This window comes from Thalassophryne amazonica, chromosome 10, assembly GCF_902500255.1.
Source record: "Thalassophryne amazonica chromosome 10, fThaAma1.1, whole genome shotgun sequence".
In the NCBI taxonomy this organism is placed as follows: Eukaryota; Metazoa; Chordata; class Actinopteri; order Batrachoidiformes; family Batrachoididae; genus Thalassophryne; species Thalassophryne amazonica.
The window spans coordinates 40,329,647-40,348,056 of NC_047112.1; the positions used below are offsets into that span (position 1 = coordinate 40,329,647).

General features: G+C 44.4%; 1 protein-coding gene across 1 annotated transcript in view; it reads right to left on the bottom strand.

The window, feature by feature from the left end:
* Positions 1-18,410, bottom strand: part of obscna (obscurin, cytoskeletal calmodulin and titin-interacting RhoGEF a) — a 183,017-nt gene that overhangs the window by 106,992 nt on the left and 57,615 nt on the right. The window contains 8 exon segments of the mRNA XM_034179154.1: positions 2,243-2,509; positions 2,688-2,954; positions 3,055-3,321; positions 6,544-6,810; positions 7,359-7,625; positions 14,270-14,536; positions 14,721-14,987; positions 15,087-15,353. Coding sequence (XP_034035045.1) covers positions 2,243-2,509; positions 2,688-2,954; positions 3,055-3,321; positions 6,544-6,810; positions 7,359-7,625; positions 14,270-14,536; positions 14,721-14,987; positions 15,087-15,353 — 2,136 coding nt within the window.

Here is an 18,410-nt window from a genome sequence, read left to right on the forward strand (position 1 = left end):
GCAGTCAGCAGTTCATAGCTGAGGTGGATACCGCTGACATTGGGGTTGGGGCAGTCCTTTCACAAACTAGCCACACCAATGGTAAGCTCCATCCATGTGCATTTCTGTCCAAAAAAATATCCAGTGCTGAACAAAATTATAACATTGGTGACTGTGAACTGCCGGCCATCAAGGTGATGACTTGGTTAGTGGAGGCATAGGCACTGTTTTTGGTCTGGACAGACCTTAAGAATTTGGAATATTTAAGATCTGCTTAACGTCTTAATGCTAGGCAGGATCGTTGGGCCATTTTCTTCAGCCACTTTGACTTTGTAAACCAGACTCGCTTTCCCGCTCATTTGACATGGATCATAACATCAATGAGCCAAAGACCATTCTGCCTGAAAAGTGTTTCATCTTTGTCCTCACCTGGGACATTGAAGCCAAGGTCAAAGCAGCTGCTGACACCATCACTCCACCTACTGATTGTCCTCAGGGGAAATTGTTTGTGGTAGACTCATTAAGGGGGATGTTATCGAGTGGTCTCATACCAACAAGGTTTCGTGTCTTCCAGGTGTTAATAAGACTCTGCTTGTAGTACAACAACGGTTTTGGTGGTCATGTATGGGTAAAGATTTCAGGGAGTTTGTGAATGTTTGTCAGGTCTGTGCAATTTTTAAATGATCTAATCGGACCCACATGATCAATTGTCACCGCTGTCTGTTCCCAAGTAACTCATATTGCTGTAGATTTTGTCACTGATCTCTCAAACTGTCATGGCATTCTGACTGTAGTTGCCAGATTCTCTAAGATGACACACTTTATTCCCTTACCAAGACTTCCCTCGGCCAAAGAAACGGCAGAGGCTGTTAACGCCTCAGTTTTCAAGTGCCATGGATTTCCTCAAGACATTGTGTCTGACCGGGGCCTGCAGTTTGGATCTTGGTTCTGGTTAGAGTATTGCAGACTTCTGGGAGCTACTGTCAGCCTGTCCTTTGGCTATCACCCCCAGTCCAACAGACAGACAGAATGCATCAACCAGGAGTTGGAGAAGGGACTCCACATCACATCTGCCCAACATCCCATGTCCTGGTCCGAACACCTGCTTGGGTGGAATTGGCACACAACACCTTCCCGTCTTCGTCTTCAGGCATCTCTCCATTCCATATAGTCCATGGCTTTCAACTGTCTATTTCCTCCAACAGACTCTGATTACCCAGTCACGCCCTCACTGGCCCTGGTGAGGAGGAGCAGGAGAACCTGGGAGTGGGCTCGCCAAGCCCTGATAAGTCATCAGCAGTCTACAAGACGGCTGCAAATGGACACCTACTCCATCCTACGTTGCAGGCCGGAAGGTCTGGCTATTTACCAAGCACCTGCTGCTACTGTACATATGGACTCCAGGGAGGTCTGTCCCAGGTTCATCGGACCCTTTCCTGTCTCCAAAATGGTTCACCCAGTGACTGTCAGGCTAAAACTCCCAAGGGCCATGCGCATCCACCCTACTTTCCACATGAGTCATGTCAAGCCAGTGAAGTCCAACATGCTCTGCCCCCCGGCCGAGCCCCGTCCATCTGCCCAGTTTGTTGACAGAGGTCCGATGTTCACTGTGCGGCAGCTCCTGTCTGCTCATCGTCGGGGAATCCAGTACTTGCTTGACTGTGAAGGATATGGTCCACAGGAATGTACAATGATCCTGTCTTGTTTTGTTTTGGACACTGGGCACATTCAGGACTTCCACGACTCACACCCTGATGATCCTGGGCCACTGGGGGTCGGCCTTTGAAGTGGGGATGATGTCACGTGGGACTGTGTTTTTGTTTGGGCTTTGTACTGCTTTGTGTTTATGTTCACTGCATGCTTTTGTCTTGGGTCTGAGGTTGTGTATGGGTGTATTTTTCCATCTGTTTACCATGCCCCATTCTTGAATGTTCCCTCACACCTGTCTCTCATTTCCTCCTTTCATCTCCTGCACTATTTAAGCCCTCTGTATTACTCATGTCTCTGCCAGTTTGGTCTTCCTTAGTGTCATTGCTGTCAGCCTTTCACAGTCCTTGTTTGTATTATGGCCACGCTGTGTTCTTGAATCCATTGCCTGTTTTTTGACCTTGATTATTATCTCATGATTTGGATCCACTGCTGAATATTGCCTGCTGTCTTGTGTACCAATCTTTGCCTGTTTTAAACCCTTTTTCTCAAATAACAGGCAAAACACTGACAGTGGTTTCAGAATGAAAGCAGCACAATCTCAGTCATGCCTCACCTTTGACAGTGAGCTCAGCAGCTGATTGGCTGTCTTTAGTTTGGCAGGTATATTTTCCAGCATCATTCTCCTCTATGTTTTTGATGATCAGTTTTGTCAGACGTCCCTCCTGTTTCATCTCATATTTGTCTCCTGGTTTGAGGATGACTCTGCCTTTCCTCCAGTCCACTGGAGCTCCGGGCTTTGAGAGCTCACAGCAGAAAAATCCACTTTCTCCTACCATCACCTCCAAGTTCTCAACTTCTTTTATGAATGTTACAGGAAGCTCTGGAGGAAAACATAAGAAGAAATTAATTAAAATAGCTGAACCTCACAGTACTGCGTAATCATCATTTTATATTAATTTCATGTTCCATAAAATGAAAATCTGAGAAAATAAAACAATAATATGAAAACCACCAGACTGTTGCTGCTTGTCAGAGACGTTCACATGCAGAGGTTTTACCTCGCACTTTGATTTTTGCTGTTGTCTTGAGAGTTCCAACAAAACAGCTGTACTCTCCAGCATCTGAGAGGGTTAAATTTTGGATCATCATCTCAGCTGTCCTGTCCTCTTGTTTCATCTGGTATTTCTCACTGTCCTTCAGCAGTTGAGTGTCTTTCCTCCACTCTACAGGGACTCCTGGTTTGGACAGTTCACAGTGCAGAGTCACACTGCCCTCCTCCACAGCTTCCTGATTCTTCAGCATCTGTTCGAAGGTTACTGGAATCGCTGAGAAGCAAAAATTAGCCACAAAATACAGAATATTATGCTTAAATGATATACTGACTGTCATTTTCAAAACATTCTGTTCATGTAACATGTGTCTCACGTGTGATGACGATGCAAGCAGCAGTTTTTATGTCATTACAGACACAGCTGTAGGTGCCGCTGTCTTCAGGCTGAGTTTTTCTGATCAGGAGCTCCTGAGTGGAGCCACTCTGCTTCATCTGATATTTCTCTCTGCTGGTCAGAACATTGTTTCCTTTCTTCCATTGCACTGACAGACCTGGTTTGGAAAGCTCACAACAGAGTGTCACCCCACTGCCCTCCTGCACCTCAACATTCTTCAACTGCTGGATGAATGTGACGGGTCGTTCTAGGGAGCGCCACAAGGGAAATGAGAAGCAGAATGGAAACATTAACAGACCAGCAGCTAACAACAGACTGGTTTCACCTGAATACTGGATGGATCTTCTTACTAAATTTTTCTGTATCTCATGCACCAGTCTTGAAAATGTAAACTATCCAGACAATGTGACGGGTTGTTCTATGGCGCATCACAAGGGACATGAACAGAAGCAGAACGGAAACATTAACAGACAAAGAATCAACAGGTAGGCTCATCAAAAAAAGTACAGCTCTGTCACTGTCTGTTTAAACCTTCTACCATGAAGTTGATATGCATCTTCTTACTAAATTAAAGTCCACAACACCACAGAACTACTTTGCATCTTGGATGGCAACTACACATGAAGACAATCAGTCCATCCTCACATCTCTAACATAATTATCTATCTGCCACACCCAGGTAATACGTGGGCATCCTATTTGTCTTCTCCAGCCACTAGGAATCTCAACACTTATGGCCCAGTCACACGGCACTTAACGAAGGGCAACGAAGCCTAAACGATGGAAGAAATCTGGACTTTCGTTGACTTTCACTGGCATTGTTTAACCTTCACACAGCTTCGTTCCTGCAGCTGGCACTTCGTCAGGATTTTTAAACTGTTAAAAAATTTGAACGAATGCCACCAAAAACCTCAATTCATCCGTATTTTGTTTTGCTGTAGTTCTTGGCGGTTTTTTATCATTTGCTTAGTTTTTGTAACGTTAGCATTTAGTTTGACTTTGTTCAACCAGCTGAATGTTTTCACACAGTACAAAAGTGTGATGTGGCGAGTCTTGCCGGTCATGCCGTGGTGCTGGCCGGCCAGGAAGAATTTGTCGGCCTCTCCACTAACGCACGGCAGTCTGTGATTGTGGTGTTGGCCAGTGCTGCGCCCACATGAGGGGGGAGTTGCTCCACAAAAAGTCCGGCTGGAGCTGCAGCATTCTGTCCATGAGCTCTGAAGGGCTTGCTGTCCTCCAGCCTCTGCAGACAGAAGAGCCTTCTGCCCCTTTCAGCATCTGACAATTCAAAAGTTTTGAGGAAGTGATCACTGCATATTTGTTCACAGCGGGAGGGCTTTGCATTAGTGCAATCGGCGTCGTTTCAGTAGAGCTGACGGCCGACATGACGTAATATTTTGTCATCTGCTCTGATCTCTCAGAGCTGCGCCTCGATTTGTGCAAACCAGGCAGCAGTTTACAGAAGCGTGACTTTGAGCATCAAGTGTGGAAAAAGTTCCAGCAGCAGCAGACATTTGCATGTGAACAGCTTTGATCCACAGAGGTGTGACACATGAAAACAGAAAACCCACTGTGATTGCAAATGGCTGCATTCTTTTTTGAACTTTTGAGTCGCTAAATCATGTACAAGCCAGACCTTCTCTGCATGCACATATGTGCACTACAGCACATCCAAACACTGAATGCATTCATCCAGAGTGAATCAGCTGGAGAGAAGGTGAAGCATTTGCCTGTGCGTGTCTCATCCATGAACACAGCGCCTGTGTTTGCGTAATCAGAATTGGTAATCGAACCTGCATGGGTGTGTGTGACTGACACAGAGCCACAGTGCTGGTGATCAGAAACACCAGGCTTTTGAAAAAAAAAAGGCAGAGAGACAGACAGTGTGTCTCTCTCTCTCTCTCTTCTCCCCCCGTCTCATACATGTACATTTCAGGTGTACAGACAGTGATTAGAGTTTTGGTATTTGAGAGATTTGAGAAATATTTGGTGTGTTTGCAGTATGTATACTTTTGGTGGCGTATTTAGCATGTGTGGTGTGGTGGGGGGTTTTCTGTGTAAAAATTAGGCGCCTTATGAATGTTGAACAAGCACTTCAGTTTTTTTTTTTATTGGAGCAAGAAGGAGCACGCAGCGTGTCGTCAGAGTCTGAACCAGACAGTGAGGATTCTGACAATGAAGGAGATGATACCTCTTTTGTTCTGGATGAGGAACCAGAGCAGGTGGATCCACCAACATGCGCACAGATCTCCACAGTGGGTCGGATCACATGCTTCTGTTTGTAGCTGAGCTCAATCCCAGCACAGAGTCCTGGAACGCAGAGATGCAGACACACACTGCTCCAGCAGTGGTTCCAGGCGTGTTTCGTTTAAAGCGTGGAGATCAGTGTTAGCATCGGTTTTGTTTTGTTCCTCTTTCATCCCTTTTGCGCGCTTGATTCGCAGGCTATTCGGTGATGGGAAAAGTCAAAAGCTCATTCGTCGACCTTTTCTCGACGATTTGTAATTTTTAACTTTTCCCCTTCGTTCAGGAATCATCATATACCATGTGACTGGACCTTTAGGTTACTCATTTGTGTCCAAGTCTCACAACCATACAGTAACAGAGACCATCAGGATGTCAAAAAAAAATTCAAATTCAAACTGTCAACACATGAAAATTTCAAGACGGCATCCAAAATGGCTGGCAAAAAGCTTTTTTTTTTTTTTCATTAAAACACTTTAAAATGATATATAATGGAGTTAAATTTCAAAAATGTTTCATGAGAAAAAGGTTTTCAGACACAATTCATAAAACTGTGTAAAGCCCTTGATTTGGTTGATAAAGCTGGTGTCTGGGATATTCTGAGAATGTGTGGGATCCCCATGAAGTTGACGGACATCATAGACAGCCTATACAGTGCTGTACAGAGCGAGGGCATAAACTCTGAATTTTTCAAGTAAAAAATGTCATTCTTCAAAAATGGGTTCTGGCTCCAGCATTGTTCAATGTGTGCATGGACTTGGTGTTTGGTGGGTTTGGGGAAACCCACGACGTAGCTGCTTTGTTGGCAAGCAAAGGTTTATTGACCTTGACTTCACAGATGATGCTGTGAAATTTGCGGAATCAATAGATACTCTGATTGTAGCACTTGAGACTTTGAGTGAGGAAACAGTGTGTCTGGATTTGCAATTGGTCTGGATGAGATCCAGGGTTTTAATGACTTTCTGGACTCAGCCATCGAAATGTATCTGTATGAAGGGCAAGTGTGGAGACATTCACCTAACTGGGTGGTGATATTCATGTCTCCAGGTCGTCTGCCTTTGAGATTGAAAGATGTTTGGGAAGAGCTTGCAGAGTCATGATTTCGCTGGACAAACATGTTTTGTGATGCTGATACCTGACCTCTCACTTCACCACTTCACCATAACAGGCAAAACACTGACAGAGGTTTCAGAATGAAAGCAGCACAATCTCTGTCATGCCTCACCTTTGACAGTGAGCTCAGCAGCTGATTGGCTGTCTTTAGTTTGACAGGTATATTTTCCAGCATCATTCTCCTGTATGTTTTTGATGATCAGTTTTGTCAGACGTCCCTCCTGTTCCATCTCATATTTGTCTCCTGGTTTGAGGATGACTCTGCCTTTCTTCCAGTCCACTGGAGCTCCGGGCTTCGAGAGCTCACAGCAGAAAAATCCACTTTCTTCTTCCATCACCTCCAAGTTCTCAACTTCTTTTATGAATGTTACAGGAAGCTCTAGAGGGAAAAAAAATCAATGAAAAAAGCTGAACCTCACAATACTGCATATTCAGCATTCTACATTCATTTGATTTGATGTCAAGAAAATGAAAATCTGAGAAAAACAAAACAATAATATGAAAACCACCAGCTGAAGACTGTTGCTGCTTGTCAGACACATTCACATGCAGAGGTTTTACCTCGAACTTTGATTTTTGCTGCTGTCTTGAGATTTCCAACAGAACAGCTGTAGTCTCCAGCATCTGAGAGGGTTAAATTTTGTATCAGCATCTCAGCTGTCCTGTCCTCTTGTTTAATCTGGTATTTCTCACCATCCTTCAGCAATTTAGTGTCTTTCCTCCACTCCACAGGGACTCCTGGTTTGGAGAGCTCACACCGCAGAGTCACACTGCCCTCCTCCACAGCTTCCTGATTCTTCAGCGTCTGTCTGAAGGTTACTGGAATCGCTGAGAAACAAAAATGAGCAACAGAATACAGAATATTATGCTTAAATGATATACTGCCATTTTCAAAACATTCTGTTCATGTAACATGTTGTGTCTCACGTGTGATGACGATGCAAGCAGCAGTTTTTATGTCATTACAGACACAGCTGTAGGTGCCGCTGTCTTCAGGCTGAGTTTTTCTGATCAGGAGCTCCTGAGTGGAGCCACTCTGCTTCATCTGATATTTCTCTCTGCTGGTCAGAACATTGTTTCCTTTCTTCCATTGCACTGACAGACCTGGTTTGGAAAGCTCACAACAGAGTGTCACCCCACTGCCCTCCTGCACCTCAACATTCTTCAACTGCTGGATGAATGTGACGGGTCGTTCTAGGGAGCGCCACAAGGGAAATGAGAAGCAGAATGGAAACATTAACAAACCAGCAGCTAACAACAGACTGGTTTCACCTGAATACTGGATGGATCTTCTTGCTAAATTATTCTGTATCTCATGCACCAGTCTTGAAAATGTAAACTATCCAGACAATGTGACGGGTTGTCCTATGGCGCATCACAAGGGACATGAACAGAAGCAGAACGGAAACATTAACAGACAAAGAATCAACAGGTAGGCTCATCAAAAAAAGAACAGCTCTGTCACTGTCTGTTTAAACCTTCTACCATGAAGTTGATATGCATCTTCTTACTAAATTAAAGTCCACAACACCACAGAACTACTTTGCATCTTGGATGGCAACTACACATGAAGACAATCAGTCCATCCTCACATCTCTAACATAATTATCTATCTGCCACACCCAGGTGATACGTGGGCATCCTATTTGTCTTCTCCAGCCACTGGGAATCTCAACACCTATGGCCCAGTCACACGGCACTTAACGAAGGGCAACGAAGACTAAACGATGCAAGAAATCTGGACTTTTGTTGACTTTCATTGCCACTGTTTAACCTTCACACAGCTTCGTTCCTGCAGCTGGTACTTCGTCAGGATTTTTAAACTGTTAAAAAATTTGAACGAATGCCACCAAAAACCTCAATTCATCCGTATTTTGTTTTGCTGTAGTTCTTGGCGGTTTTTTATCGTTTGCTTAGTTTTTGTAACGTTAGCATTTAGTTTGACTTTGTTCAACCAGCTGAATGTTTTCACACAGTACAAAAGTGTGATGTGGCGAGTCTTGCCGGTCATGCCGTGGTGGTGGCCGGCCAGGAAGAATTTGTCGGCCTCTCCGCTAACGCACAGCAGTCCGTGATCATGGTGTTGGCCAGTGCTGCGCCCACATGAGGGGGGAGTTGCTCCACAAAAAGTCCGGCTGGAGCTGCAGCATTCTGTCCATGAGCTCTGAAGGGCTTGCTGTCCTCCAGCCTCTGCAGACAGAAGAGCCTTCTGCCCCTTTCAGCATCTGATAATTCAAACGTTTTGAGGAAGTGATCCTTGATCACTGCGTATTTGTTAGCAGCGGGAGGGCTTTGCATTAACGCAATCAGCTTCGTTTCAGTGGAGCTGACGGCCGACATGACGTAATATTTTGTCATCTGCTCTGATCTCTGAGTGAACTGCGCCTCGATTTGTGCAAACCAGGCAGCAGTTTACAGAAGCGTGACTTTGAGCATCAAGTGTGGAAAAAGTTCCAGCAGCAGCAGACATTTGCATGTGAACAGCTTTGATCCACAGAGGTGTGACACATGAAAACAGAAAACCCACTGTGATTGCAAATGGCTGCATTCTTTTTTGAACTTTTGAGTCGCTAAATTATGTACGAGCCAGACCTTCTGTGTGTGCGCATATGTGCACTACAGCACATCCAAACACTGAATGCATTCATCCAGAGTGAATCAGCTGGAGAGAAGGTGAAGCATTTGCCTGTGCGTGTCTCATCCATGAACACAGCGCCTGTGTGTGCGTAATCAGAACTGGTAATCGAACCCGCATGGGTGCGTGTGACTGACACACAGCCACAGTGCCGGTGATCAGAAACACCAGGCTTTTGAAAAAAAAAAGGCAGAGAGACAGACAGTGTGTCTCTCTCTCTCTCTTCTCCCCCTGTCTCATACATGTACATTTCGGGTGTACAGACAGTGATTAGAGTTTTGGTATTTGAGAGATTTGAGAAATATCTGGTGTGTTTGCAGTATGTATAATTTTGGTGGCATATTCAGCATGTGTGGTGTGGTGGGGGTTTTTTTGTGTAAAAATTAGGCGCCTTATGAATGTTGAACAAGCACTTCAATTTTTTTTTAATTGCAGCAAGAAGGAGCACGCAGCGTGTCGTCAGAGTCTGAACCAGACAGTGAGGATTCTGACAATGAAGGAGATGATCCCTCTTTTGTTCTGGATGAGGAACCAGAGCAGGTGGATTCACCAACATGCGCACAGATCTCCACAGTGGGTCGGATCACACGCTTCTGTTTGCAGCTGAGCTCGATCCCAGCACAGAGTCCTGGAACACAGAGATGCAGACCCACACTGCTCCAGCAGTGGTTCCAGGCGTGTTTCGTTTAAAGCGTGGAGATCAGTGTTAGCGTCGGTTTTGTTTTGTTCCTCTTTCATCCCTTTTGCACGCTTGATTCACAGGCTATTCGGTGATGGGAAAAGTCAAAAGCTCATTCGTCGACCTTTTCTCGACGATTTGTAATTTTTTACTTTTTCCCCTTCATTCAGCAATCATCATATACCATGTGACTGGACCTTTAGGTTACTCATTTGTGTCCAAGTCTCACAACCATACAGTAACAGAGACCATCAGGATGTCAAAAAAAAACTTCAAATTCAAACTGTCAACACATGAAAATTTCAAGACGGCATCCAAAATGGCTGGCAAAAAGCTTTTTTTTCATTAAAACACTTTAAAAGTCAGAACATCGTTTCCTTTGTTCCACTGCACGGACAGACCCGGTTTGGAAACCTCACAGCAAAGTGTCACCCCAATTCCCTCCTGTCACTGTCTGTTTAAACCTTCTACTATGAAGTTGATATGTATCTTCTTACTAAATTATGTAGAAATCCACAACAACACAGAACTACTTTGCATCTTGAATGGCAACTACACATGAAGACAACCAGTCCATCCTCACATCTCTAAAATAATCATCTATCTGCAACAGCCGGGTGAAACGTGGGCATCCCATTGGCCTTCTGCATCCACTAGGGATCTCAACACTCTCAGCACAGGTAAAAGAAATCCATCATGAACAAAATTTCAAACTTGGCGTTCTCTGACAATGTAAGAATACACCTCTGCTTAGTCTCCCCAAGACAAAAAAAATCATTCCAGCCTTACACAGTAATCTTCCGAAGAGACAGAGTACTAAAGACACTCAGAGTACTGGTTAGTGTCCAAGTCTCACAACCATACAGTAACAGAGACCACCAGGATGTCCAATAAATAAATAAATAAATAATTAAACTGTCAACATATGAAAAATTCAAGATGGCATGCAAAATTGGCTGGCAAAAAAGGGTTTGCTTTTTTTGCATTAAAACACATTAAAATGATATATAATGTGTCATGATTCTGCCCATTCTGTGCTCTTATGGTTATGATTTGGTCTCACATCTGTATCGATGCCCTCCCTCTTCAATCCTTGGTCTTTGATTTTCTGTTTTAGTGTGTAGTCACAGTTTTTTGTTTTCTGTTTATCACTTGTCTTCTGTTTATCATATTTGAGCCATGTGTCTAGTGCCATTCCAGTTTTTGCCCAGCCTTTGTTTTTCTCCATTGTATTATCATTAGTTGTATCACCTCTTTGTTTTTTCTTTTGTTATACCTTGAATCATCTGTTTATTTTACTGTTGCCACTTGTGACTTCCCTTCTTGTTTCGTCTTAGCCTTTATCTTTGTTGTTGCTCTCTTTTCGGTACTTATATTTGTTTTCTGGTTAATTCTTTGTTATTTTATATTGGGTCTTCTTTATTTTATTTCTTTTTTATTAGAACTTGGGTTTTGTTCTTCTGTGGTTTTGGCATTTTGTTTAGATCACCGTGGTTTCATCACAACAGTATGGTAGAGCGAATGCAATATCACCCCTGCTGCGCCAATTCTCCAGTCAATCTCACTCTCCATTGTCCCGTCACTCATGAACAAGACCCCGAGTTACTTGAATTCCTTCACTTGGGGTAAGACCGCATTCCCTACCCGAAGTAGCAATCCATCAGTTTCCTGCTGAGAACCATGGCCTCAGATATAGAGGTGCTGATCCTCATCCCAGCCACTTCACACTCAACAGGACCATATCATCTGCAAAAAGCTGCAATGAGACCCTGAACACACCAAACTGGAAACCCTCCTCCCCCGACTACGCCTCGATATCCTGTCCATGAATATCACAAACACGATTGGTGACAAGGTGCAGCCCTGGCGGAGGCCAACCCCCACCGGAAATGAGTCCGACTTACTGCAGAGGACCCGAACACAGCTCTCACTTTCCGAGTACAGAGATAGGATGGCCCAGAGAAGGGACCCCCTCACTCCATATTCCTGCAGCACCTCCCACAGTATCTCCCGGGTTACCCGATCATACGCCTTCTCCAAGTCCACAAAACATATGTAGACTGGATGGGCATACGCCCAGGCACCCTCCAGGATCCTTGTGAGAGTGAAGAGCTGGTCAGTTATTCCATGACCAGGATGGAACCCGCATTGTTCCTCTTCAATTAGAGGTTTGACTATCGGCTGAACCCTCCTTTCCAGCACCCTGGAGTAGAGTTTACCAGGGAAGCTGAGTAATGTGATGGCCCTGTAATTGGCACACACACTCTGGTCCCTTTTTTAAATATGTGGACCACCACCCCAGTTTGCCACTCCTTAGGCAAGGTCCCAGACCTCAACGCAGTGTTGAAGAGATGTTTCATCCAAGACAGTCCCTCCACACCCAGAGCCTTCAGCATTTTTGGATGGATCTCATCAACCCCCGGGGCCTTGCCACTGTGGAGTTGTTTGACTACCTCAGTGACTTCCACCAGGGAAATTGATGATAATCCTCTATCAGCTTCCAGCTCTGCCACTACTGTAGAGTGTGCTCTGGTCTGATGCAGGAGTTCCTCAAAGTGTTCCTTTCAGGGGTAGATTACATCCTCAATTGAGGTCAACAGTGTCCCATCCTTTTTGTAGACAGCATGGATGGTTCCCCGTTTTCCCCTCCTGACGTGCCTCACAGTCCACCAGAAGCACCTTGGTGCCGACCGAAAGTACTTCTCCATGCTTACTCCAAACTCCTCCCACACCCACTGCTTTGACTCCCCCACAGCAGAGGCTGCCACCCTTCGTGCCTGTCGATACCTTGCAATTGCCTCCGGAGTCATCCAAGCAGACGTGGGACGGAGTCATTGTCAAGTCGTGAATTGGCAAGTCTCAAGTCAGCTTGCGAACAATTGGTGGTCATTATGACCTGAGACTTGACTTGGGACTTGACTTGAGACTTGTCGATTCATGACTTGAGAGTGACTTGCTGATGACTTTGTCCCACCTCTGCCTCCAAGATATCATATCCCAGACGGACTTCTTCTTCAGTTGGACAGCTTCCCTGACCACCGGTGTCCACCACAGCGTTCGACGGCTGTTGCCCCTTGAGGCACCAAAGACCTTAAGGCACAGCTCCCCGCTGCAGCTTCAGCAATGGAAGCTTTGAACATTGCCCATTCTGGTTCAATGGCCCCAACCTCCACAGGGATGCTTGAAAAGCTCTGCCGGAGGTGTGAGTTGAAGATCTGTTGGACAGAGGGCTTCTGCAGACGTTCCCAGTTCATCCTTACTATCTGCTTGGGCTTACCAAATTTGTCCAAAGTCCTCCCCCACCCTCTGATCCAACTCACCACCAGATGGTGTTCAGTTGACAGCTCTGTCCCTCTCTTCACCTGAGGGTCCAGAACACGCGGCCTTAGATTAAATGATACGATCACAAAATCGATCACTGATCTTCGGCCTAGGGTGTTCTGGTACCACGTACAGCATCCTTATGTTCAAAATTGAACATGGCGTTCATTATGGACAGACCATGACTAGCACAGACGTCCAACAACAAACGACTGTTTGGGTTTAGATCGGGGAGGCCGTTCCTCCCAATCACGCCTCTCCAGGTGTCTTTGTCATTGCCCGCATGTGCGTTGAAGTTCCCCAGCAGAATAATGGAGTCCCCCACCGGAGCTCCATACAGGACTCCTTTCAGGGACTCCAAGAAGGCCGAATACTCCAAACTGCTGTTTGGTGCATACGCACAAACAACAGTCAGAATTTCTTCCCCCAGCCACCTGAAGGCGCAAGGAGGCAACCCTCTCATCTACCAGGGTAAACTCTAATGTAGAGGTGCTCAGCCGGGGACTCTTGAGTATCCCCACACCCGCCCAGCGCCTCACACCCTGAGCAACTTCAGAGAAGAATATGGTCCAACCCCTATCAAGGGGAGTGGTTCCGGAGCTGAGGCTGTGCTTGGAGGTGAGGCCCACCAAATCTAACTGGTGTCCCTCCGGCTCCTTCCCCCACAGTGAGGTGACATTCCACACCCCCAGAGCTAGCACCTGTCACCCGGGTCTGGTCCGCCAAGGCCCTCGACTTTCACTGCCAACCATGGGACAGCGCACCCGACATCAGCGGGTCTCCCTGTGGATGGTGAGCCACAGGGTAGAAATGGAAGGTCCATGTTGCCTTTTCGGGCTGTGCCGACCAGACTCTATGGCAAGCCCAGCCACCAGGTGTCGCTGATGAGCCGTCCATCCAGGCCTGGCTCCAGACAGGGGCCCTGGGCTTCCGACGGACCAAGTCACATTTCCTCTGCCTCATTCTGTCATGGTGTCTTGTGAACCACTCTTAGTCTGGCCTCTCGCCTAAGACCAATTTGCCATGGGAGACCCTACCAGGACCACAAAGGCTCCAGACAACACAACTCTCAGGTTGATTGCAGCAGACAAACCTCTCCACCATGATAAGGTGATGATTCTCAGAGAGGTCACTTTACCATAACAGGCAAAACACTGACAGAGGTTTCACAATGAAAGCAGCACAATCTCTGTTGTGCCTCACCTTTGACAGTGAGCTCAGCAGCTGATTGGCTGTCTTTAGTTTGGCAGGTATATTTTCCAGCATCATTCTCCTGTACGTTTTTGATGATCAGTTTTGTCAGATGCCCCTCCTGTTTCATCTCATATTTGTCTCCTGGTTTGAGGATGACTCTGCCTTTCCTCCAGTCCACTGGAGCTCCGGGCTTCGAGAGCTCACAGAAGAAAAATCCACTTTCTTCTTCCATCACCTCCAAGTTCTCAACTTCCTTTATGAATGTTACAGGAAGCTCTGAAGGAAAAAAAAACAAATGAATGAAAACAGCTGAACGTCATGGTACTGCATATTCAGCATTCTACATTCATTTGATTTGATGTCAAGAAAATGAAAATCTGAGAAAAACAAATAAATAAATAAAACCACCAGTTAAAGACTGTTGCTCCTTGTCAGAGACATTCACATGCCGAGGTTTTACCTCGCACTTTGATTTTTGCTGTTGTCTTGAGAGCTCCAACAGAACAGCTGTACTCTCCAGCATCTGAGAGGGTTAAATTTTGGATCAGCATCTCAGCTGTCCTGTCCTCTTGTTTCATCTGGTATTTTTCACCATCTTTCAGCAATTCAGTGTCTTTCCTCCACTCCACAGGGACTCCTGGTTTGGAGAGCTCACAGTGCAGAGTCACACTGCCCTCCTCCACAGCTTCCTGATTCTCCAGCATCTGTTTGAAGGTTACTGGAATCGCTGAGAAGCAAAAATGAGCAACAGAATACAGAATATTATGCTTAAATGATATACTGCCATTTTTAAAACATTCTGTTCATGTAACATGTTGTGTCTCACGTGTGATGACGATGCAAGCAGCAGTTTTTATGTCATTACAGACACAGCTGTAGGTGCCACTGTCTTCAGGTTGACTTTTTCTGATCAGGAGCTCCTGAGTGGAGCCACTCTGCTTCATCTGATATTTCTCTCCACTGGTCAGAACATCGTTTCCTTTGTTCCACTGCACGGACAGACCCGGTTTGGAAACCTCACAACAAAGTGTCACCCCAATGCCCTCCTGCACCTCACCATTCTTCAACTGCTGGATGAATGTGATGGGTCGCTCTAGGGAACGTCACAAGGGAAATGAGAAGCAGAATGGAAACATTAACAAAGAATCAACAGCTAGGCTCATTAAAAAAAGAACAGCTCTGTCACTGTCTGTTTAACCTTCTACTATGAAGTTGATAAGTATCTTCTTACTAAATTATTTACAAATCCACAACAACACAGAACTACTTTGCATCTTGGATGGCAACTACACATGAAGACAACCACCATCCTCACATCTCTAAAATAATCATCTATCTGCCACAGCCAGGTGAAACGTGGGCATCCCATTGGCCTTCTGCAGCCACTAGGGATCTCAACACTCTCAGCACAGGTAAAAGAAATCCAACATGATCAAAATTTCGAACTTGGCATTCTCTGACAATGTAAGAATACACCTCTTCTTATTCACAAAGTCATTCCAGCCTTACACAGTAATCTTCCGAAGAGACCGAGTACTAAAGACACTCAGGGTACTGGTTAGTGTCCAAGTCTCACAACCATACAGTAACAGAGACCATCAGGATGTCCAATAAATAAATAAATAAATAAAAATTTAAACTGTCAACATGTGAAAAATTCAAGATGGCATGCAAAATTGGCTGGCAAAAAAGGTTTGCTTTTTGCATTAAAACACATTAAAATGATAATGTGTCATGATTCTGCGCATTCTGGGCTCTTATGGTTATGGTTTGGTCTCACATCTGTACTGATGCCCTCCCTCTTCAATCCTTGGTCTCTCAGTTTTTTGTTTTCTGTTTATCACTTGTCTTCTGTTTATCATATTTGAGCCATATGTCTAGTGCCGTTCCAGTTTTTGCCCAGCCTTTGTTTTTCTCCATTGTATTAATCAATCATCAATCAATCAATCAATTTTATTTATATAGCGCCAAATCACAACAAACAGTTGCCCCAAGGCACTTTATATTGTAAGGCAAGGCCATACAATAATTATGTAAAAACCTCAACGGTCAAAACGACCCCCTGTGAGCAAACACTTGGCGACAGTGGGAAGGAAAAACTCCCTTTTAACAGGAAGAAACCTCCAGCAAAACCAGGCTCAGGGAGGGGCAGTCTTCTGCTGGGACTGGTTGGGGCTGAGGGAGAGAACCAGGAAAAAGACATGCTGTGGAGGGGAGCAGAGATCAATCACTAATGATTAAATGCAGAGTGGTGCATACAGAGCAAAAAGAGAAAGAAACACTCAGTGCATCATGGGAACCCCCCAGCAGTCTAAGTCTATAGCAGCATAACTAAGGGATGGTTCAGGGTCACCTGATCCAGCCCTAACTATAAGCTTTAGCAAAAAGGAAAGTTTTAAGCCTAATCTTAAAAGTAGAGAGGGTGTCTGTCTCCCTGATCTGAATTGGGAGCTGGTTCCACAGGAGAGGAGCCTGAAAGCTGAAGGCTCTGCCTCCCATTCTACTCTTACAAACCCTAGGAACTACAAGTAAGCCTGCAGTCTGAGAGCGAAGCGCTCTATTGGGGTGATATGGTACTACGAGGTCCCTAAGATAAGATGGGACCTGATTATTCAAAACCTTATAAGTAAGAAGAAGAATTTTAAATTCTATTCTAGAATTAACAGGAAGCCAATGCAGAGAGGCCAATATAGGTGAGATATGCTCTCTCCTTCTAGTCCCCGTTAGTACTCTAGCTGCAGCATTTTGAATTAACTGAAGGCTTTTCAGGGAACTTTTAGGACAACCTCTTAATAATGAATTACAATAGTCCAGCCTAGAGGAAATAAATGCATGAATTAGTTTTTCAGCATCACTCTGAGACAAGACCTTTCTAATTTTAGAGATATTGCGTAAATGCAAAAAAGCAGTCCTACATATTTAATATGCGCTTTGAATGACATATCCTGATCAAAAATGACTCCAAGATATCTCACAGTATTACTAGAGGTCACGGTAATGCCATCCAGAGTAAGGATCTGGTTAGACACCATGTTTCTAAGATTTGTGGGGCCAAGTACAATAACTTCAGTTTAATCTGAGTTTAAAAGCAGGAAATTAGAGGTCATCCATGTCTTTATGTCTATAAGACATTCCTGCAGTTTAACTAATTGGTGTGTGTCCTCTGGCTTCATGGATAGATAAAGCTGGGTATCATCTGCGTAACAATGAAAATTTAAGCAATGCCATCTAATAATACTGCCTAAGGGAAGCATGTATAAAGTGAATAAAATTGGTCCTAGCACAGAACCTTGTGGAACTCCATAATTAACCTTAGTCTGTGAAGAAGATTCCCCATTTACATGAACAAATTGTAATCTATTAGATAAATAGAATTCAAACCACCGCAGCGCAGTGCCTTTAATACCTATGGCATGCTCTAATCTCTGTAATAAAATTTTATGGTCAACAGCATCAAAAGCAGCACTGAGGTCTAACAGAACAAGCACAGAGATGAGTCCACTGTCTGAGGCCATAAGGAGATCATTTATAACCTTCACTAATGCTGTTTCTGTACTATGATGAATTCTAAAACCTGACTGAAACTCTTCAAATAGACCATTCCTCTGCAGATGATCAGTTAGCTGTTTTACAACTACCCTTTCAAGAATGTTTGAGAGAAAAGGAAGGTTGGAGATTGGCATATAATTAGCTAAGATAGCTGGGTCAAGTGATGGCTTTTTAAGTAATGGTTTAATTATTTTTAATAAAAAAAAAAGTTTAATTATTATTAAGTATTATCATTAGTTTATCACCTCTTTGTTTTTTCTTTTGTTATACCTTGAATCATCTGTTTATTTTACTGTTGCCCCTTGTGAGTTCCCTTCTTGTTTCGTCTTAGCCTTTATTGCTCTCTTTTCGGTACTTACATTTGTTTTCTGGTTAATTCTTTGTTATTTTATGTTGAGTCTTCTTTATTTCTTTTTTATTAGAACTTGGGTTTTGTTCTTCTGTGTTTTGGCATTTTGTTTAGATCACCGTGGTTTTAGGTTCATGTTTGAGTTGGGTCCTATTCACTTTGCTTTTGTCTGACTGCACACTCTTGTCTGGTGTTCAAGGTTTGGTGTGGGTGTGTCTTGTCCCTTCTTGCCTTTCTTGCCTTCACAGATGA